General features: G+C 44.8%; 1 protein-coding gene across 2 annotated transcripts; it reads left to right on the top strand.

Moving 5' to 3' along the window:
* The first annotated feature begins 956 nt into the window (after window positions 1-956).
* On the top strand, window positions 957-23,156 carry BLVRA (biliverdin reductase A). 2 transcript variants are annotated; one of them, XM_033166073.1, is made up of 8 exons: window positions 957-1,056; window positions 9,832-9,960; window positions 11,163-11,289; window positions 12,625-12,744; window positions 14,188-14,285; window positions 18,223-18,330; window positions 18,722-18,893; window positions 22,370-23,156. In XM_033166073.1, exons 3-8 carry the CDS (start codon window positions 11,171-11,173, stop codon window positions 22,641-22,643), a joined length of 891 nt encoding a protein of 296 aa, XP_033021964.1. In that variant the 5' UTR covers window positions 957-1,056; window positions 9,832-9,960; window positions 11,163-11,170; the 3' UTR covers window positions 22,644-23,156. The 2 variants fall into 2 exon arrangements, with proteins under 2 accessions (XP_033021964.1, XP_033021963.1); XM_033166072.1 differs by lacking the exon at window positions 957-1,056 and adding an exon at window positions 9,363-9,588.
* The last annotated feature ends 583 nt before the right edge of the window (window positions 23,157-23,739 follow it).

Here is a 23,739-nt window from a genome sequence, read left to right as displayed (position 1 = left end):
GCCATCTTGCGGCTCCTCCCCCGCCAAGGAGAAGAGGAGGAGGGGCGGTTGCGGCGGCGGCGGCTTCCTTGTCCACCGGGGAAGCGCGGGCGAAAGGAGAGCGGGCAGGGGCAGGGCGAAGGGCGAGGGCTGGGGAAGCCGCCCACCCACCCACCCACCCGGCGCCCAGCGAGAGCGAGGCCTCGGCCGTCCCCCGGAGCACAAGCGCAGCCGGTCAGCGCCGTGAGGCTTCGGAGGGAACCTGCCCACGACACGGGCTGTCCATAGGGTAACTTTTTCCCAAGAATGAATTTGTTGTTTTCGTTTTTATTTAGGAACAAAAAAAAGCAGAAGCATATCATTGTAGGGCCGCTTTTATCGAGAGGCTGGTGCCTCTTGTGATTGTCAGGACGTTTTAATAGCTCGCATAGAGAGTTACTTAATTTTTATGCCAGCAGCAGTTTTGTACAGAAAATGTCGAAGGCGTGCTTTGCATAATCCACTAGACCTTTGCACAATCGGGGTGAAAAAAAGCATTGTTCTTTGTTTTGAAAAAAACCAATAAATTCTCTTATAAAAATGAAAAAAGAAAAAAAGAAAAAAGCAGAAACCATCAGGGGACGGAGCGTGTCAGGAGAAGATGCACACCAAAAGTGAACTTGCGTTGCAAGGAATTGCACATTGCATTGCGGGAGCGGGGAGCCGGCTTCAGCTTCAGGCTGCCTTCGCCGGCGATTCCCACGGAAGGCCCTGCCCCGCATTTAACACAGGGCACCAATCAGCGCATGCTAGCCCTCCTTACCCTCCACCCCCAAATCTGCTTACCGCTTCATGGTCCCTTTCCGCCCTGCCTTTTTATTGATATGCCCGCCTCTAGCTTCAATCCGGCCCCTGAATTTCCAAGTAGGGAGGCGGCGCCTGGTGGCAGCAGCAGGAGGAGGAAGGACCTTCCCGAGAGTTGTGCAAGCGGTTGTGAGCAGCGCCAGGAGGCCAAGCCGGTTTTGTGACTGCACCCCACGCGGTGGAGCTGGCAGTTTAGTTGTGTAAGCAGTATCTGCAGAAAGAGGAGAGAGAAGGGTAAGCTAAAACCACCCCTTCTTTCTCATGTGCAATGAATTATAAAAAGGGGGGAAGAGGGAGATAATGTTGCTTTGGGGTCCATTGTTGGTGGGATTCTGTAATGCCCCACCCACTTGGATGGTTCTACGTGGGTGATAATCCCTGTTAGCAAGTACCATATCCATATCATTTTGGATTTTTCAGCTGCTGGTGGTAACTTGGGTTATTCTGAATGCTGGAAGGTTCAGGAAAGATAAAAGACGGTGCTTCCACAAACAGCGCATAGGCAAACTGCAGAACTCCGTCCAGGGGTGGCCACCAACTTGGATGGCTTTTAAAAAAAGGATGAGACAAGTTCACGGAGGAGAGGAGGGCTATCGGCAGTTACTAGTGAGATGGCTCTCCTATGCCACAGTTAGAGGCAGAAAAACTTCCAAAAAGCAATTGCTGGAAACCACAGGAGGGGAGAGATGCGCTTGTGCTCATGTTCTGCTCGCTGGTTTCCCACAGGGATCTGCTTGGCCACTCCGAGAACAAGATGTTGGACTAGAGGAGCCATTGGCCTGATCCAGCAGGCCCTTATTCTGTTCTTATGCCCCATCCATACTTCCCTCAAGGTGCTTGCTGCTGTCATTTGGGGGGGGGGCAAGTGGAATGTGAGAGGGCTTATTTGAGCATGCTGTCCTCTTGTGTGTTTTATTCCAGCTGTTGAAATATGCCCTCTGAACAATTTAGAAAAAAGGACAAATGCTTTATGTTTATGGACCCTGTGAGCCAAATTTTAAAAGGGCAACAAGCCCTTAAAGTGGGAGGGGGGAGAGGGGAAGCAATGTGCAATGTTTAAAAGAAGCACCACAGAGTAAATTCCTTGCACATTTGAAGGGTGCACCCTGAGTAAATAAGGGGGGGGGGTGAGAGAGAAGTAAGGTAAATAAAGGACACAAAAATGGTGTAAAGTGTGTCACTTTAGATATTAAGGTGAGTAAACTTTGTAACTTTGACGGGCTATCTACAACTTGGTTTTAAGAGGAGTTGAGCTCTCAAAAATTCGGTTGCAGATGCTGAATTCTATCCTGTAGGTCAGGCATCCCCAACCTTCGGCCCGCCAGGTGTTTTGGACTACAATTCCCATCATCCCTGACCACTGGTTCTTTTAGCTAGGGATCATGGGAGTTGTAGGCCAAAACATCTGGAGGGCCGCAAGTTGGGGGTGCCTGCTGTAGGTCATTTCAACCAAGTGTAAAATGGGAGTGACTTAAACTCCAATTGCAGAGTTTAATTTCTTCAAAATTCTGAGGTCCGATGAGAAGTATTCTGTAGGTATGAAAGGTTAGCTGCAGTTAAAGCAGTTCTAAAAGTGTGGAGCACAGTTGGAAGTAGATGCAGGTGATTTAATACAACAGATTTTCATGCTGAAAAACCTTCCAGTGAAGAAATACAGGAATTACCGGTAATAAAGGTGAGCTATATCCTACCCTCTGCTTCCAAGCTGTGAATGCCATTGCTTCTATAGATAAAACAGCATACACACACACACACCCCACACACGAAAGGGAGGTGTAAGCTGGCTTGGGGGAACCTGTGGGTTTGCAAGAGAACAGTAAACTGTTAGGGGCGGACGAAAACCTAAAGAGCCTCACTAAGAACTGAACAAGCAGAGGTACCCTGCCATGGAATGCTGATTGACAGTGTGGAACAAGGTGTAGGAATGGCATGGAGTGACTACAATCCTGAGAAGCAGCATTGCATGCCAAGGTACCCAAGGCACAGAGTTCCCAGGAGAACAACAGGCTCAAATAGGCCACAACTTTATTGGTTACAGATGTGAGTGGTTTGGGTTTGGCATTGGGGTGAAGCCAGGCTATATCTTGGCTCCTGCCCATCTGCAGGGAATCCACTGAAGGGTAAACCACCAATAAGGGGTGCCCTATGACTTACATCAAATAGGGGGTCCCCGTAGGGGCTGTGACATGGCCCTAGCCCACGTCCAGACTTCGGACAGGATTCACACCCTGGATCCTTTTAACCAGATACCCTTACTGAGGAGGGGCAGGTAAAGGCAGCAGCCTCCCCTCCAATCAAACAAAGGTTTACCCAATGCCTAAACTCACAAAAGCTGTGATGATTGCTACTAGGTAGGTAAAAACCAAGAGGCCGGTGCCAATTTGCCAAGTGGAAAAAATTCCTACCCAGCCTCAACAACATGGTGACCGACAATTGTCCATAGCAAGGTCATATCAGAGCAAAGCATGAAAAGAGGGTGGGTGGGTTGGGTGATCCAACAAAGGGGTGAGAAAGAGGGGGCCGGCCAGCCGTGCCTTGATTAAGTTGCCTGTGGCCACGCCCACCCTGCCAACTGAAGGGCTGGGGCTGTCCCCCAACAGTGATGACGCGGCCGGCGTGATGTAGGGGAGAGGCGGTGTCCCTCCACCCGTTTGGCTGGGGAACTGTCTGGCTGCAACAGGTGAAAAGTGAACGGTCTTCCATAGTGGAACACTTTTGCTGCAGGTCTCACTTACATTTGTATAAAAATCAGTCCCCAAGACGGTAATATGATCCAGAAACAGACTCCAGGATGGGTCTGACTTGATTCTCAGAGGCTTGAGTTGCGAGATCTTTGCCTTCTCTCAATCATGAGAATGATTATCATTTATTTGTTTGAGGGGAAATAAAACAGCTGCACTCGGTTGAAATTGTAATGTTGTGATCAAAACCTGCCCTCTATTCTTTACTCTGGGTGATCCAGCTCCCATTTACAGGGTCCAGTGGGAATTGTCGTATGTTCATGTCAACGTGAAGGGTGTAAAAAGAGGCACCGATCCCCCGTCAGGGGTTTCTGCAATACGCAAGCTTTCCTACCCTGTGTACATGGACAGATATATAAGCTAGGTGCCAAATGGCTCCTTAAACCAGTTGCCAAAACAGAATGTCTAGTTGCCATTTGGGGGCAAGACAGCTCTTAAGTCTTATTTTGCAAATGTTTGACAGACTGTAATTGAGTCTCAGTTAAACATTTGGCTAGTTCAGATGACAACTTTGAGCTAGGTTAACAGCTTTGAGAACGTAAAGAAGGAAAGTCACTTGATCTAGGGATAATCTTCATATATTCCAACCTCTCTTTCTTAATGGCGACTGCTGCTGCTCAGGCTGCACAGAAAAAACATTTTTTGTTCCCGAAATTCATTTTGATTATGCAGTTAAAATATAACTGATAGATTTTTGCAGGGTGTTGTATGAGTGTGTGAAAACAGTGCTGATCCAATGATCCCCAGGCATGAACCTCCAGGTGGTGGAGACGTCAGGTGTCCTCCTGCCGCCCAGGCATGTTCACTTGGACACAGGTGGTTGATGGCCAGGTGCAAAATGCTCCTAATTTCAAACACTGCTTGGATTGCCATGTTTTTGTTTATAAGGATATAAGGAGAAGGGCTGGAAAAGATCTTTGGAGTTCAGTCAGCCCAGCTATTATTGGGTTATAGAAGGCATGACTTGGTATAAAGCAGATTCATCTACAGTATTTATTTTCCTTCCCCTACATGTGTCAGGAATCCCAGTGTGTTTGTCAGCAAGGAAACGAGGCACTCCTATGGCCCTTCTGGCATTACTGTATGTTTGCACACCTGTTTTCTGACACTGGTCTTGGTATTTCTATTAGTAAAAGTAATGTGAGAACCAGCACTCAGTGAGACTGCAGTTGGAGCGTGGGGCAAAGTGACTCATGCTGCAACCTAACACCAAGTAGCTTTTGGCCATCCTTTCCAAACAGCTCCCATGGACACATTCTTCAATTCATAGCAATGGTTTCATTGCTATGTTTTCCAGCTTCGACGCGAATTGCAGGACAGTCACATTTTACCTGTGTTCCAGTGTACAAGATTGTGGCTTAAGCCTGGCATTTTTGGTTGTGGGGTTGAATTCTGAAGTCTCTCAGATGGCAGAAGGTGGGGCTGGGAATATATAACTTAGGGAAAATGTCATTTGAGGGTCCATAGCTGAGGTGTGCTTTGCAGGAGTGGAGCAGAACTCTGCCCGAGAGCCTCTAAATATGGACAGTACTTCTATAGATAGACAGTCAGATCGATTCAGGACCAGGCAGTTGTATCTGTTCATTTAAAAGCATGCCCAGGCTTCCTTTTATACTACGTGTCTCTGCTAGGATCTGTGGCTCATAGTGGCATTGCATATAAATTGTATTTTGTGTGTGCCAGGGCTTTTTTTTTCAGCCGGAACACTCCTGAACCTAGTTCTGGAGCGGCACATTTTTCCCAGTGCTTTTTAAGGTCGTCGATGCGGCACACTCCCTTAAAAAAGCTGAACACTAGTGTGTGGCCTGCCAAGCATTTAAAAACAAACTCGCTCTTGCTCTTTTAATTCCAAGCATCTAGCCTTCATGGGTGTTTATAAAGAAACTGTTGCATTACTGTGATCTGTCCCTTGGAAGGCAAATCATTCTAATACTGCAGAAAGGGATTTAAACGTTCGGTGTATTGTAACTATTTCACAGTTATCTGAACAATTGGAGTTGGCAACATGAAGACTTTCAATCATATCAGCTTCAAGTACAGCCCGTCCTGGAATCTTTTTAAATGACTCACAAGGTATAGCAGACAATAACTCACCTTTTTTTGTACTGAATATAATGTTCCAAAGATGCACCAGACTCATCAATGAGGTCATAGTCACATTGTGGTCACATAGTACATAGCTGAGGGGGAAAGGTTTTTTGTGACCAATGTAAGACGCCTAACCGACCAAAATTAAGTGCATCTTATTTGTTCCTAGCATTTTTTTTGGTCAGATCACTAAATGAGAAAGCAAAACTATAAGTACCATAAAGGGTAAGTAGCCTATTCCCTATTTGTGGGGAGAGGTCTTCAACTGAACTTTAGAAGAAGAAAAATAGAGAAGTTTTGTGTCATCTTGCATGTCATGCTTCTGGTTCCTCCCCCCCCCCCCATGTAAAATGCCATTTTAAAAAATGTTGCTAGAGAATGAAACTGGGGGAAGTTAAAATTTAAAACAATTTAGAACAGATTAACTATTTATGGAAATGGGTCTGTAGATTAACATTTTCATAGAATTGAGAAGCATCAAGCTAGTTTAATAATTAATAGTGTCAGGACCAGGGGTGTAGCAAGGGGGCAGTCTGCCCCAGTTTCCATAATGGAGGGGGTGACAAATTATCAAGGAACAATTACTGCCCTTCTAGAGTGGCTCATAAAAAACATTTTTTTTAAAAAAAATGCCTGCTCCAAAGGTCTTATATTACTATACTAGGGATTATATAGCTATATATGAAATTTCATGCATATCGGTTAATATCTTGACCCTCCACCAAAATAGCTGTTTACTTGGCTGTTTTCCTATGACGTGAAGGCTGAAATTTCAGTTCAGTGGAGCGCTTACTGTTCCCAACCCTGACCCTGTGGAAAGCCATCTAACTAGACTTTAATTTGGTTTTGAGATTTTTTTAGGAGGTAATTTAGTTATTGTTTGATTTTATACCAATGTTAGGAACATTAGGAAGAACTTCCTGACAGTAAGAGCTGTTCGACAGTGGAATTTGCTGCCAAGGAGTGTGGTGGAGTATCCTTCTTTGGAGGTCTTCAAGCAGAGGCTTGACAGCCATCTGTCAGGAATGCTTTGATGGTGTTTCCTGCTTGGCAGGGGGTTGGACTGGATGGCCCTTGTGGTCTCTTCCAACTCTAGGATTCTATGATTCTATAATTGTATTGCTGATGCTAAAGCCCACAATTTAAATTAAGTTGTATAGTGTTACTTAAGCCTAGAAGGTGCTAGCCCACAAATGCTTCCGAAAGGCACTGATGGTCTAAGCATTTTAACAAGCAAGAGACCAGTGTTTTGAAATCTTTGAAGTAGTTTTCACTTACTAAAAGCAAACAGTTAAATAGATGTTTTCAAAGCTGAACTTCTCAAGGGGGTGAGTTCTTGTAAAAGCCCTGGTTACATATGCCAACTTTGCTCCTGGCAACATTATCTGGCTTATCTACTTGCAGATATGTTTTCTGCTTGTTTTTTACATAAGAATCATGCGCACGCACGCACACACAACACACACACACACACTCTTATTTTGAAGAAATAATAATAATAATAATATATTTATACCCCACCCATCTTTCAACTGAATATTAAAAACAATACAGCATCAAGCATTAAAAACTTCCCTAAACAGGGCCGCCTTCAGTTGTCTTTTAAAAGTAAAATAATTGCTTATTGCCTTGACATCTGCTGGGAGGGTGTTCCACAGGGCGGGTGCCACTACCGAGAAGGCCCTCTGCCTGGTTCCCTGTAACCTCACTTCTCGCAGCGAGGGAACTGCCAGAAGGCCCTTGGCGCTGGACCTCAGTATCCGGATTGGACAATGGGGTTGGAGACGCTCCTTCAGGTATACAACCCCAGATAGGTTACTACAGTAATATCCTGTTTGCCAAATGGTCTGGTGGGCTTTGTTATTCAGCCCTCTGGTTAAGCTTTTGCAAAGTATTGTGTGTTGGGAAAAAGTTTAGTTTATCTTTTGCACTGGTCTTCCTCCAAGGTTCTTATGACAGCATCCATGGCTGTACACACTCCGCAGTGTAATCCTGTGAAGTAGGTTAGGCTGAGAGAGTGAGCTTGGCCCAAGGCCACCCAGTGAGCTTGAAGTCTGACTTTGAACCCAAGTTCCCCAGCTCCTGTCTTCTCCCAAATACTTGGCAAGATTGCACCTGCCAACATTTCCTTCTCTTTGCACCTAAGAAAGAGGCCCTGACCTCCATTGCATCTGGTCACCCAGTGTATGAACACGGGTCAGGGACAGGGAGTCTGTGGCCAATTGGCCATCCAGATGTTGATGGTTTCCAGCTCCCGTCATCTGCAACTGAAGAGGCCAGTAGTCAGGGATTATGGAAGTTGTAGTTCAGCAACAATTTGAGGGCCATAGGTTCCCCAACCATAGGTGAACAGGATGGAATGGGGAGGAAAACACAGCAGTTGATGGCCAAGACCACACCCTGTAGAATTCTATCAGTTATATTTTATCTGCACAATCAGAATGAATTTCAGGAACAAAAATGCTTTTTCTGTGCAGCCTGAGCAGAAACCGTGAACAATGTAATACTTATTGTTGTAGCTTGTCTTTGCTTATCCCACCCCACTGTCCTGCTCACAGTTGTGAAGAATATTCTTATGTTATGAATGGTCTGTGTCACCATTAAGAAAAAGAGAAAGGAATAGGCCAGTGGCCTGTCCCTGGATCAAGTGACTTCTCTTCTTTAAGTTCTCAGAGTTATCCCAGCTCAACTAGTTGGCGGTATTGGAGTAGGGGAGAGAAGGGAAAGGGCAACAGACAGCGGTCTTTGTGTTGTATGAGAGACCCTGATCCTTCATATATATACATCAAAAGCAAGTTCCATTGGTTTCAGTGGGGCTTACTTAGGGGTTGTTTCCAACAGCATTTCTTCCTTGATGCATTAATGAATTTTCACAGCATCTTACCACCAGGACCTCAGGGTGAAAAGTAACTGCTCCACCCAGTATCCCGTCTACAAAATGACCTGTGTAATATAAACACAGCCAAGTGCCATTGAGAAATATGAATGTTTGTTCCCTCATCAGCCTGGGGCCTAGATATTAAAAAAAAACGTAGTTTCTTTGTTTTGTTTTTCATTACAGGGAAGGGCAATAACAGTGTTATAATGTCTTTAAGATCTTGTGTTTTATATAAGCCAAGGAGTGAGAGGCTTTTGCCTAAATAGCTATTTGAGATTGCAAGGGTTCCCTCTGGTGGCTGACGTACCACATAGTGCATTTTGGATTAAGATGTAGAACATTTGCTATCATATCCTCCAGGAACCCAGGCGAGGATTGTTCATCTAATTTTTATTTTTATTTTATTTTGGAAAGGGGAAGGGTTGTTCTGGCAAGACATCCTCAGTGAACCTGGAATAGGGGAGAACTCTTCTTGCTTTCTCTGACCTTGGGGTGCTCAGTGCAAAAAAATGATACTGGCCACCACCCCCAAGAACACTGCCTGCCCCCAAAGACACTGTCTTCTGTGCACTGTTGAAGTGCCCAATCTGATTCTTGCAAAAGTAGTAGCCTAGACTCTCTCCAAAATGTCTCGTGTTATTGGTTGGAATAAAAACAAATAGCAATTTACCAGAGGACCAGAATTCAAGAGTTTAAAAGAAAAAGTGGGAGAGGGTTTTTTGTTGGTGTGAAAAAGCTATTTTCAAAAGGAGAGGAAATTGGGCATCCCCCCCCAGAAGAGGGCAACATATCTAGTTTCAATTTGATCCAGGAACACTCCTTCACTACTCCTCTTTGACCCCTGTTCCTGTTTTTGATAGATAACTTGCGGTTGGTCTCACCCTCATGCTTATCTTGAGCAGTCAAAAGTGCATATGCCTTATCTCTGTTATACAGAAAAGGCAGAAAGAAGTAGTGAATTCTTTGTAAAGCTGAGGCATCGTCCTAAATGCTGTTACCTGCATCCTTTCTTGTTCTTTTTGCACGGACCCAAGTGAAGGACTTTACTCCCCTCCCCAGGTATGTACCCACTTCCATTGCTGGCTTGCGCTTCTGACCCCTTGCCCTCCTAGCTGCCCCCTCTCTTCCTGCCAGTTGCTGCTGGGTTGGTTGAACAGCTGGAATGTTACAGAGGGCAAGTGCAGGCAATGATTACGGGAACTGAAACTCTTCATATTGTGTGAGCAGCTGCCCATCTCACAGCCATTCCCATTGCACATTTGCACCTGATGTTGTACCCAAAGCACTCTTCTGTCTTGGCAGAACGATCCAGGAAACAACAAGACAAACTGAGGAAGTGAAGAGCACCGAGAGCCATCGATACATGTCTGCTTGAGGAGGCAACTGGCAAATCAAACTGAAAAGAAGTTGTCTTATTTGTTGCCGTTACAAGTAAGTTGTTGGAAAGGGAAGGCTTCCTAAATTAGGCTTTGTAGGCCTTGCTAATGGAACAGGATTAAGAGTCTGTGAGAAACATATTAAAAGTCTAAGCAGGGCTGGCTCACCCATGAGGCAAGGTGAGGCAACCGTCTCAGGTGGCAGGATCCACAGGGGAAGCAGATCCGGCCCCCGAGGAATGCATTGGCCTCTGCTGCTGCTGCAGTAGTAACAACAGCTGCAGAGCATTCCTTGGAGGCTGGATCTGCCACCTCCTCAGCCCCCACCCCCCATGCCTCCTCCACAGACGCCTCTTAGCACATAGACAATGCTGCTGGTCTCTTCCCACCCCTAGGGAAGAAATGGTGGGGGAAGCCCTATGGGTCTACATCTGCCCAACATGATCCAGAGTGGACCTCTTCCTTCCCCCACGACAATCTTTGATTCCCAGTTCAGCCATTGAGCAAGGTTGATTCGATTCCCCCCCCCCCGGTTGCTGATGCAGATCTTCACTCACCCCTTCTTACCTGGTTGGGGGGGGGCACCATTTTGTGGTTTGCCTTGGGTGTCAAAATGTCTTGGGCCAGCCTTTAATCTAAGGTAACATATTGGGCACAATCCTGCTATAATCAAAACATTTACCGGTAACTGGGGAAACGGTGCTAAACACCCTTACTAGAAAGCAAGCCTCTGGCCAGTGGCATGTCTTTTGTCCCTTCACTCTGGCATCCCACGGCAGCTGTTAGTTGGAGCAGAAGGATCTTCCTGGCAGTGAGAGGCAAAGCAGCAACCTCTGCAGCGTCCCCTTCTCTGGCCAACGTTTATGTATCTGATGTTTAAAGTTTAATAAAAAATATTTATTGCATCACTTACACAAGAGCCTCTTGGCAATTTGCCATTAAACACAAAACATGGCGGTATCACAATGCTGTTTTTTTTAAATGCATAAATTAAACATCACAATCTAACGTCTAGCTCTTGTAGCCATAGATTTGTTTTCCCTCTGTGCACTATTATGATTTAATCTTTCAAGGTGTTAAGAAGTATCCTGTGCAATTAACTTTAGGGTTGAGAGAATGCAGCTCTTCAAACAATTAGACCATCTGTATAGGAAATGCTAGCAGCAATTCTATGATAGCGTAAAGGATACTGGGGGGGAGAAACAAGCTTATAGTAACCTTTCTTCTTCCTCCCCCACCCCTCCCTCTTTCACGAAGGATTTACCATGTTTGGGACTGTGGTCATTGGGATTGGGATTGCAGGATCTGTGCGGATCAGAGACTTGCTGAATCCTTTGCCTTCCAGTCCTGCTGAGCATCTCAGACTGTTGGGCTTTGTGTCTAGGTGAGAAGCTTCATTATGTGGCTTAAGAAAATAATTCGAATGAGACAAATTTATACCTTGTAAAAAACAAATATGCTTGATGGCACCTTGAAGCTAACTTTTGATAAGCCTTTTGTTTTATTTTTTCAAAAAGTGGGCATGATGTCTCATAGGTAATAACCTACTTCTTCAAATGCTGAGTAGGAACTTAATATTGTAATGAACCTGGATCCCAAGATTTAGAGCGCTGTACATCTCAAGTTGTCACCACTGAGGCTCTTTTCAGTATTCCCTTTTTGTCAGAGGTAAAATGAGTGATAACTGGAGAGAATGCCTTTTTGGTTGTGGTGCCCCATTTACCGTATTTTTCGCTCCACCTCGTTTTTAGAGGAGGAAACAAGGAAAAAAATATTTTTCTGGTTTTCCTCCTCTGAAAGCCCTTTTTTTTTTTTGAGGATCAGCTCAAATTTGTGCAGCTTTTTTGCAAAGGGAGAAGCCCTGTTTTTTTAGGATCAGCTCACAGTTTTGCAGCTTTTTTTGCAAAGGGAAAAGCCCTGTTTTTTTAGGATCAGCTCACAGTTTTGCAGCTTTTTTTGCAAAGGGAAAAGCCCTGTTTTTTTGAGGATCAGCTCAAAGTTTTGCAGCTTTTTTTGCAAAGGGAAAAGCCCTGTTTTTTTGAGGATCAGCTCACATTTCTGCAGCTTCTTAAGGAAAGGGAGCCGTTTCTACGGTTTCCAGACAGATAATCTAATTAGCCAGTCACATGTCGCTGGGGAAACAAACAACCTCCCTCTGCAGCACATTCAACAATGGAGGCCTGGGCAAGAGGGCGGGGCTGAAAGGGAGCCGGAGACTCTTATCTCTCTCCCGATCTCTTGCTGATCAGCTGCTGAGTGGGTTTCCACGCACCCTCTTCTCTTTGAAAAAAAAAAAAGCACAACCTGCTTTTGGCCCCTGGGCAGTTCGGCTCCAAGGACCACCATTCACTCCATAAGACGCACATGTATTTCCCCTTACTTTTTAGGAGGAAAAAAGTGTGTCTTATGGAGCGAAAAATACGGTACTTATCTGGCTCCAGTGCTGTTTTCTTTCAGGCACCAGATGAAAACATCTTAATTCTATCATCTTTTTAAGTTTCTGGCATTTTAAAATATTCCCCATGGAACTGGATTATCTACCATCCATTTTTATTATGCATTTTTTTTAACTGTTGTGACATTTTAATTGAGTAAAAAGCTCCAAAAGCAATTTTGGGAAATAAATAAGCTCTTGTTGCTTCCTTCTGCACTCTTGTGCCACATAAGTGCTGTTCATGGTAGGTATGTTCTCATTCCTTTTTGTTTCTGCTAAAACCAGGAGACCTCTAGGTGATGTTAACAAAGTCAAGCAGATAAGTCTACAAGAAGCTTTGGACAGCAAGGAGGTCACTGCTGCCCTCGTCTGTACAGATAACCAGAACCACAGCGAGACTGTCAGGTATTGCCTTCCCAATTCCCCAGTATAAAAACAATGTTAGAATGTCGGTTCTCCGTCATTCCAGAGAGTATGTTGACCAGAATGACTTTCAGCCAAACTCTCACTTTACAGTTGCTATTTAGGCACTATCCTTCTCATCAGTTGATGATGGTTCATGGCGAGTTTAAACAGTACATTTTCTCACCTTCCAAAATCGTGTGTGGGATAGGAACATAGGAAACAGCCTTACACCAGGTTAGACCATTGATCTATCAAGCTCAGCATTGTCCACACTGACCACCAGTGGCTCTTTAGAATTTCAGACAGAAAACATCAAGAAGAACTTTTATGGCGGTAAGAGCCATCTGACAGAGGAATGGATTCCCTCCTTCACTGGAGGTTTTTAAGTAGAGGTTGGGTGCCCATCTCCCAGGGATGCTTTAGTTATGGTTCCTGCGTTGCAGGGAGTTGCTCCTGGTGACTCTAGGGAACCCTTCCAACTCTACAATGATTCTCTTCCCAGCTCTTCCTGGAGACGTCAGAGATTGAACTTGGGATCTTCTGCATGCAAAGCAGATGCTCTAGCACTGCACTACGGCTTCCCCCTGAGCCTTGGCTCTTTCCTGGCCGCCACTTAATGTGTGTATTTCATCCAGAAAGGCAACAATATAAATGTGCAGTTTATGTGAAGTGCTTGTATGGGTGCTAGAATGTAAAAAGGTATGGTGAAAATTGCCCTTAGTGCCTAGAAATGCTTCTGGTGTCCATGAAAGCTTGCTTCAGACTGTAAACTAGTTTGACTTTGGCTGCAGCTGTAATTGCTGCACCAAAAGAACAATGAGAATAAAATAATAATCAAATCAATTTAAATCACTAAATCACTAAGACTTGATTTAAATCATTTTTTTACAGAAAGACTCATTCTTGCTAGTATAATCTTAATATTTACAACCAGATGAAGGTTTCATTTTTGGAATAATAAATTATCAGAGTGGTTTTTACAGTTATATAAAAAATTACTGATTTGGTTATACTATTAGGAATACACAGACAGATAATTATTAAATTATTGTGAAGTTTAATAAGTTAACTTTATATTTGGACAACTTTTCTGCTATACTTTATTGGAAGGAGAAAAATAATGATTTCCTTAATAACAATTTAAACAATTTATTTAACTAAAACAATAACTTAGCACACATGAAAAACTTACAACAAATCCTTATTTCCTGGTGAATAGCCTTTAGACTATAATGTAACTTAAATAGAAAACTATCTTTAGAAAGATTTTTCCTCCAAAAGCATTTTATTTTAAAATTTTGATATTTTTTTTTGTATGATTTTTTTTAATCATTTATTTTTATCCACCCTGCTTCTGGGAATAATTTGGAAAACACCTAGGAAAGGTGCTCTGAGCTTCTGAACGTGCATGAGTGTAACACATACCATTTTCTCCTTTGTAAGGATGTTCCTGGAGGCTGGGAAACATGTCCTTGTTGAGTACCCTTTGGCGCTGTCTGCAAAGGAAGCACATGAGCTGTGGGAGTTGGCAGAGCAGAAAGGTATTGTGCAAAACCAAGGCTGTGCTTGTTTAAAACAGTGTGTGGCACCATGGCTCTGCTCCTTTGTAATTTAAAGTGTGTGTCGCGGGCAGCACAGTTGCAAAGGTATCCTGTCCTGTATGGATAGTTATGCAGAAAGAAGAATTTGACAAGTACTGCTTCTTTTACTACTACTGCAGCATCACAATGGGAGAAATTATATGTGTCAAAGTTCTCCTTTCTTCAAAACTATTAGAGACAAAGGAACTCTGCCCTGGTCCTTCCAAATTAACAGAATGGGGGTCGGGGGACATCTCAAATGAGGAACAGGTGTGGTACAAAATGGAAAAGTATGGAACACTGTGCTGTGGTGCAAGAAGTTTGTGCTCTTGGACAGAGACAACCACTTTACTGCTTCAGTTTCTAAGAAAGGTATGAAGTATGTGTCACCTGGGGTCCAACCCCCTACCATTAGGCAAAATGAGGCAACTGCCTCAGGCAACAGATGTTGAGAGGCAATGGCAGCACCTCTCTCAACGTTTCTTCAGTGTTCCCTTCTGTTGGAGAATATACTACTACTACTAGTACTGTACTACTACTACTACTAATAACAATAATAATAATAATAATATGACTGGTTTCCCCAGTCATTCTGGGAGGCTTCCAACATACATAAAAACATAATAAAACATTACACATCAGAAGACTTCCCTATACAGAACTGCCTTCAGGTGTCTTCTAAAAGTTGTGTAGTTCTTTATCTCCTTGACATCTGATGTGAGGTCATTCCACAGGGCAGGTGCCACTACCAAGAAGGCCCTCTGCTTGGTTCCCTGTAGCTTCGCTTCTCACAATGAGGGAACCGCCAGAAGGGCCTCGGTGCTGGATCTCTGTTTCTGGGCTGAGCGATTGGGGTGGAAACCCTCCTTCAGGTATATAGGGATGAGGCCATTTAGGGCTTTAAAGGTCAGCACCAACAATTCGAATTGTGCTCAGAAACGTACTAGGAGCCAATGTTGGTCTTTCAGAACCGGTGGTATCTGGTCCCAGCGGCCACTCCCCGTCACCAGTCTGGCAGCTGCATTCTGGATTACTTGTACTTTCTGAGTCACCTTCAAAGGTAGATCAAGCAGTAGTCCAAGCATGAGATAACCAGCACATGTACCACTCTGGTGAGACACTGTGCAGGCAGGTAGGTTCTCAGCCGATGTACCAGATGGAGCTGGTAGACAGCAGCCCTGGACCTGTGCCCCCATAGACAGCTGTGAGTCCAAAATGGCTCCCAAGCTGTGCACACCTGGTCCTTCAGGAGCACAGTTACTGCATTCAGGACAACGGAGTACCTCACACCTGCCCACCACTCCCTGTTCCCCAGAAACAGTACTTCTGTCTTGTCGGGATTCATCCTACCGGGTAAATCTGTTAGCTGCCATCCATGCTTCAACTGCCTTCAATGTGTTCACTGCCTTCACTGGTTCTGATTTAAATGAGAAGTAGAGCTGAGTATCATCCACATACTGGTGAACACCCAGCCCAAATTCCCCGATGACCACACCCACCGGCTTCATATAAGATAATTAAAATAATTTATTATTTATACCCCGCCCATCTGGCTGGGTTTCCCCAGCCACTCTGGGCGGCTCCCAATCGAATATTAAAAACAGTTTTGTGTACCACGTGGCCTGTCCTGACCACCCCCTCAGAGAAACTAGCCTTCTGCAACAGAGGGTGCTATCCTATTGCGGTAAGGTACTGCATGTGGAATTTGGAGGAGTGGGTGTAGCAACCACCTTGCACTTCTTTAAGGCTGCAAAATGTCTTAGGTTGCCCCTGATTTCATCTTTCCTAGAAAAAAGGGAAATTCCTTAGTTCATTCTCTTGTTACTGATTTTTATTATTTATTAAATTTGTATACCACCCTTCACCTGAAGATCACAGGGTAGTTTACAACATAAAAATAAAACATGAGAACACAGAATACATAACAATAATGGGGGGGGGGGAAATAAGAACAAACCACAAACACATTTTAAAGGCCATAGATTGTTTAATCATCCAAAGGCCTGGTTATAGAGAAAGTGCCAGGTGAGCCTCCTTGGGGATAAAGGTAAAGGTAAAGGACCCCTCACCGTTAAGTCCAGTCACAGATGACTCTGGGGTTGTGGCGCTCATCTCACTTTCAGGCCAAGGGAGCCGGCGTTTGTCCGCAGCATGACTAAGCCGCTTCTGGTGAACCAGAGCAGCGCACGGAAATGCCGTTTACCTTCCTGCCAGAGCAGTACCTATTTATCTACTTGCACTGTGATGTGCTTTCAAACTGCTAGGTGGGCAGGAGCAAGGACCGAGCAACGGGAACTCATCCTGTCACAGGGATTCAAACTGCCAACCTTCTGATCGGCAAGCCCTAGGCTCTGTGGTTTAGACCACAGTGCCACCCGCATCCCCTTGGGGATATCTCCTCGGGGATTTGTTGTTCAGTCGTTCAGTTTTGTCCGACTCTTCGTGACCCCATGGACCAGAGCACGCCAGGCACCCCTATCCTCCACTGCCTCCCGCAGTTTGGCTAGTCACTTCGAGAACACTGTCCAACCATCTCATCCTCTGCTCCTTGGGGATAGCATTCCACAAATGGGAGCCACCACAGAAAAGGCCCTTTCTCATGTTGCCAACCTCCAGACCCTTCATGAAGGAGGCATGTAAAGAAGGGTCTCAGGGTCCGGGGTGGTTTATATGGGGGGAGTGATCCTTGGCTATTGTGGTCCTGAGCTATTTAAGGCTTTATAGGTCAAAGCCAGTACTTTGAATTGGGCCCAGAAAATGATTGGCAGCCAGTGCAGTCAGGCCAGGATTGGTGATAGATGCTCAAACTGGCTTGCCCCGGTGAGCAACCTGGCCGCCAAATTCTGCACCAGCTAAAGTTTCCAGTTCTTCTTCAGTTGCAGCTCTGTATAATGTTGCAGTATTCTCACCTAGAGGTTACCAGTGCGTAGACAACAGTAATTAGGCTATCCTTGTCCAGATAGGGGTGCAGTTGGGCCACCAGCCAAAGCTGATGGAAAACACTCAGTGCCACTGAACCTCAAGTGACAGCAAAGGATCCAGAAGTACCCCCAAGCTGTGTACCCACTTCTTAAGAGGGAGTGTGCCACAGCCATCTGATCTAGGGAACCACCCACTAACAGTGCCTCAGTCTTATCTAGATTGAGCTTCAGTTTATTGATTTGCATGCCAAGGCAAGGCAATTGTCCAGCACGTCCACTGCCTCACCTGAAGATGTAAAGAAGAAATAGAGCTGTTTAACAGTAGCAGTCTTTCACCCGCACTAATATCAGTGCAAATAAGATCCCACTCTTTTAAAAAGTGAAAAAGCAGGTGTAGCAATACAGATAGCGCAGTGTGGAAGCACATTGTATTTTGGAGCAAGTCTGCACAACGTCTCACCCAACAACCATCTAAATTGTGTTCAAAAACAGGGACGTTTTGCGGCACAGTAAATGGCTGATAAGCTGTTTGGCACAGAGTGTCACAAGGTGCCCAGGCCTGCTCTGTACCTTCAGGGAAGGTAATTTCATTCTCATGTATATATACCCCACCTTTTTACCTGATGGGAATAGTTCCTTAATTGTTTTTTCTATGTTTTTAGTCATTTTTATTTTTATCCGTAGGATGCCTTGAGTCCTGCTAGGGAAAAAGGCAGGGTATGTATGTATGTATGTATGTATGTACAAACAAACAAACAAATAGTGCAGCCAAGAAATGGAATGCATAGCTACTTCCTCGGTGTAGGGTTCCCAGCTAAATTACTGAAGGGGAGATTGTATGACTTTACTAGCTATGTGGTAAGAAGGTGCTCGAGGCGCATAGCTTCTCTCACACTCTTGTAGAAGATTGGGCACTGACACAACCATGCATTTGAACCTGATGCCATTCATTAAATCTGCATTTGTCTCAATGGCAGGCAAAATCCTCCACGTGGAACATATTGAACTCCTGACTGAGGAGTACAAGCAGCTGAAGAAAGAGGTGGCGGGGAAGGAGCTTGTGAAGGGAACCTTGCACTTCACAGGTCAGTTGTTGGAGACTGTCTAATTTAATGCAGTCTGACCTGCTTTGCAGCAGCTGGTGGTTCAGACGTCATCAACCCAGCCATTTCTGGAAGGAATAAACGTGGACCAGGCCTAGATTCTTAACCAGTTTAACCAAAGATTCTAGGCCTACCTCTTTGCTGGCTGCACTGGTTTTCCTATTTACAAGTATTATTTATTGTATGAGGGCATTAAAAATGTGATTCTTTACACACACACCCCAGCTGCAGTTTGGACTGGCGCAGTCCATTCTACTGTCTGTTGCAGGTCTTTGAAATTATTCTGTCTATTTGATAGTATAGCAAGTCCACCCATAGTAGAATAGTTCTTTTTCCAGCCGTGTGTTCGAAGTCCTCTTTCTCATTTCTAAAGGTGGCGCATTGGATGAAGAACGCTCAGGGTTCCCAGCTTTTAGTGGGATTGCTCGTCTGACTTGGCTAGTTGATCTTTTTGGGGACCTCACTGTTGTATCTGCCACGAGGGAAGAGCAGAAAGAGAGAAATTACTCCAGAATGACTGCACAGTTTCAGACTGCAAAAAAGAGGTTGGTATAATTGAATTCTAGAAAATGTTGATTAGCCTCAATAATATTTCTCCTGCTGGCTTACTAGGGTCATTTGTGGCACTGTGTGTGCTAACATCCCTCAACCAAAATAATCTCTGCTCACGCAATCTAAATTTTGCACCAAGAAAAGGACGAGGTAGGAGCAAATTAGCTGTGAGCATGTCTCTAGGAGCTCATATGCTTGAGTATATGCTACGGAATATTTTGGCTTTGTGCGATGTGCAAACCAGACCAATATCTGTTTCGTTTACAAACCACCTTCGCATATGCTCAAGGGTAGTGTACAACAAAACAAAACCATAATATTGAAATGCACAGCACAAACGGTCCACAATGCCTTAATATATTTAACACAATAAACAGCTTACACTTTCAATCTATAATACTGCCCTAGTCTCAATAAATTATTTCCTCTGCATCTGTGACATAGGGCATGATCACAATTGGACAGACATTTGCTGAGAATCATGAAATAGTTTTCCCTTGATATCCTGGATGAAATTGATATTTTCAGAACTGGAACCAATTTTTGTAATTCCTCTACAAGTCGAATTTCTTGTCGTCTTCCTACTTTTCTAGGTAGCATGTGGCCTGGTTTGTTACCTGCGCTGTCATCCACCTTTGTTCTACTAGGCTTATCACATGTTGTGTGCACCTCTGCCATGTGTATCCCAGTAGCTTTTGTCTTTGGCGTAGGCATTGCACAACAGTCTAACTATGTTGGCTAGCATCATTTCCTAGCTCCACTGTCAAAAAAAACTCCCATGGAGCTGGAGCCAAGGTCCCTCTCCAAAAAGGTCACTTAAACTGCCCGTGGCTAAGCAGCAGCATGGCTCCCAAAAGAGTAAGCCCTTTATCAAATAGCATAGATGGAGTTTGTAACTCTGAGCAGACAGTGTTTAACTTCTGAAAAAGAGGAGGACTGATTCCGGTCCACTTGAAGATAATGCTATCTCCTCTGCCACGTCCCAGGTGTATATGAGCTGGCAGTGCTGAGGAGGACTCTGAATAGTGCTAGACTTACGAGTCCTTTTTCTTTCTGTATGTAGAGGCTGCCCTGGGCCAGGGCTGTAAGCAGCCCACCCCACCCCCACCACCCCCATTCTGTCTGAAAGAAAAACAAAGGGGAAGTGACGAAAGGCATTCTCCCTCAAAAGATGTAACAAGCAGTCCCTGCACACTTGTTTTCTGCAAATGACCAAACAGATGATGCAAGGAGAGTCCAGGTGTTCCATCAATATTTGTGGCAGCAAAACAGAGTTAGCAACTATGCTGACTGGTTGAAAAGCCGCCACTGCTGAGGGTTTGGTTTCACTGAGTATTTGGACAGCTGTTTACACGGAGCCATCAGTATTAAATCTTGTTATTTGTTCTGTCATCTATTATAGAAAAGTGGAACCTGCAACAAAATGTTGCAGTTTATCCTCCCCACCTTGTAGGAGTGCTCCTGTTCAGGATTCCTGCCAGCCATGTCCTAAGAGTTCGTACAAAACATTTCAGGACAGGACCACACATTTCCCTGGTTTTCTTTGCCAGCTGACAGTTAATATTGTTTGGCTCTTGAGCACATTCATTTTTCAGTGAACATGTTTGTGTGTGTTTAATGTTTGTTCTCTTGTAGTTTTGTAAGACATGAGATTTCCCTAAGCATGCTAATACCTTCCTCTTAGTGGCCCTATTTGGCCTACAATCCTGTTGCCACTTGCTACCTAAGATCACTATTAGGAGTGGTAGCTAGCCTGTGGAGCCCAGCCTCTGATGTCCAGGGTTTAACTGGCGGACATAGTGTCTGGAGGGAATTTTGGGGAAAATGTCCAGGAATTTGAGGTTGATTACCTTAAAAAAGTTCAACAACTTTGAATTTCATTTTATAAAAAATGCTCAACAACTTTTGTGTCCTGAATTTTACTTCCAGAAATATGACAGCCCTAGGTATAGCAGTGCAGGAATGAGTTACAATCAAGCTTCTCTCATTTGGGGAATGAAACTTCTCAGGTTGAGGATTGGGAAGGCTACTGGGTAAAATTAGACATATGACAAGACACAGGAGGCAGCTGTGAACTGCTGGCAAGTGATAAAGCAAGAAGGCTGGGGAACATTGACTGGAGAGCCAAGGCTTGTTAGATCTGGGCTTGAGAATCTGGCAGAGCAATTATGCCAAGTGTGCCTTCTGTTGATGGTGCAACATTGTGATCCTGCAACCCAAAGGGGACAAGAAGGGCCAGAAAAGCAGAGGGGAGAGATAGGGGTTAATTTCATGATTGAATTGGAAAGCTGCAGTAATTTGGTAACTTTTCACAAAAGATAAAGAACACCAGCAGGTGGTGCTAAGAAGTGGCAGCAAGTGTTCAAATAAAAACAATATTGTCCAGTAGCACCTTATAGACCAACTAAGTTTGTTCTGGTATAAGCTTTTGTGTGCATACACACTTCTTCAGTTCAGTTTGCCATTTACTCTATATGCTTTAATAAGCTGCAAGTTATTTTTCAATGTATGTCTTCATAATTTGCTGTATGTACAGAACCACCTGCAGCCAGCTTGCTTAGGATGGGGAAATTCCCTGTATTGTCTTTTCAAAGCCAAAGACATCTGTGCAAGCCGCTTCTGGGTGTCATGCAGCCCTTTTAGCATTTGGCTGCACTGCGTAGTGTTCCAGGTCTGTTCCCTTACTGGGCCAGGTTTCCCAGTGATGCAGTTCCATTGACATTGGTGGATTTGCAGTAGCTGAATGTTTGGCCCACTCTCATTTATGTCTGAGTTGGTTTTAAGTGTGGGCTGGATTTGGACAGACGCAGTACGGTTGTCTTTGCTGGAATAAAGGAATAGAGCATTTCTGACACATCCCTGAATTGGCTGTGAATTAGGCAGAACTACTCTTCTGGATACTTTGAGTGGGGAAAAATGGGGTCAGCAATGCAACCTGAGTCTTGCCACAAGCTTTTTGTGAATTTGTTCCTAGCTTTTGTTATCTCTAAAATGTTATTAATGAGGGAGAGTGGCTTATGAAAAAGCTGCTTGAACGGCATTTTTAGTATATAAAAACAATTAAAACAACTCCTCCTCCCTATATGAGCACTTTGTGGCCTTTGCCACCGGAGAGCATTCCCCAAGTGTTAAACTAAGATTTGAGCATTTCTGATGTTTTATTACAAGTGTCGACATAGCATTATAACATGCCAGCAAAGCAAAATGTATTTCTCATACCATTACAAGCAATAATTATTTTGGGTTTACCTACAGAAAACCTGTGACCCACTTGCACAGCCTTCAGGGCCCACTCGCAGGTGGTGACCCACAGCTTGGGAAGTGCTGTGCTAGAGAAAAGTACTTAATACTGGAGGGCACTTTCTGACGTCTACGACACACTTTTGGCTTCTTATGCCGCCTTCATTTGCAGCCAGCCTTTTAGATGGTTGACTTGGTTTGTCTCCCTTTTCCGTGTCCTTTAACCCAGGCCCCTGACTTGGATTGAAGAAAGGGCACCAGGGATGAAGCGGGACAAGGCCATCAACTTCTGCTTCACAGGCGGGTGCTTGGAGAGTCTTCCCGAGGCCCCCCGTTCACAAGTTGGCATCTTCATGCAAGACCTGATCCTCTTTGCCAAAAAGCTTTTGGGCCAGGCCTCCCAAGAGGAAGTGGTGGCTGAGAAGAGGCGGATTCTGCTGTGTCTCGACCTGGCCGAAGAGATTCAAAGGCTCTGTGAGCGGCCACAGAACACCTACTCTTGAACACCTGCTTGGGAGTAAGGGGCTGGGCTGCTTAGAACTGCTGCTGCTGCTGCTGCTTCTCCTCCGGAAATGGTTCTTTCTACCATTCCCGTCTAACTTGCCAGACTCTCCATTGTGACCAGTAAGACTTTTCTAACAATTTCGGGCCAGTCCAGGTTTCCCATGTCCTTTACAGGTTTGATTTAACCTGGCAAAAGTGAATAGTGTACCACTTTTGGCTTGCCTTAGTGAAGGAGTTGGCAAAATGTAGCCTTCCAGCCCTTCAGACCCTCTTTGCTTTCCCCAGGACATACCTTCTCCCTGGCCATATTCCTTCACCCCAGACCACACCCCTCACCGGCCTGGCTTTGTGCCCTCCATGAGTGCTTTTGCCTGGGTAGAATGTGCTCTTGAAGTCTGCTAATACTTCTTGCTTTGCTTGGGTGGAAGACAGCAGGTATATGCACCCGTGTCGCCTGCTGTTCAGAGGTAAAATACATTTATTCGCTTCCTCTACTTTACCTTTGGCCTTGCCCGCCACTGGCATGGGTTGGCCCGAAGGAATGCAGCCCTCGGGCTGAAAAGGTCCTCCAGCCTTAGTGTGTGGCATCTTTCCATTCAAAAGCCAGTGAACAAATATCTGGGTGCATTGCTTCTGCTGGAGATGCAACGGCAGGAGTGTGTGCCATCTCAGCAAATTACCTTCTGGTAGAAGAAACTGTCCATGTGGGCCTCTTCTGCAAATCCTCTTTCTGTCCAAAATGCGGCCTGGAAGCTTCTTGGATTCTGCTGTTAGGGCTTCCTAAATTTTGTTAAATCTAAATAAAATATGGCCTGTTGCACAGTTAAGTCTATTCCAAAAATTACTTTGGAATATTAGCACAGGAAGCTGTCTTATACCAGATCAGAGCATTAATCTAGCTCAGCATTGTAGGCGTGGGCTGGGAGCAGCTCTCCAGGGTTTCCGACAGGAGTCCTTCCCAGCCCTGCCTGGAGACACCAGGGATTGAGCCTGGGACATTTTGCGTGCAAGGAATGTGCTCTTTCATGAAGCTACAAACCTTCCCCCATGGATTTCATCAGAGCATCCCTGCATTTCATGCACCCTGCTCTCTTC

Source organism: Lacerta agilis, chromosome 12 (genome assembly GCF_009819535.1).
Source record: "Lacerta agilis isolate rLacAgi1 chromosome 12, rLacAgi1.pri, whole genome shotgun sequence".
Lineage (NCBI taxonomy): Eukaryota > Metazoa > Chordata > Lepidosauria > Squamata > Lacertidae > Lacerta > Lacerta agilis.
This window is presented reverse-complemented; position numbering and strand designations above follow the sequence as displayed.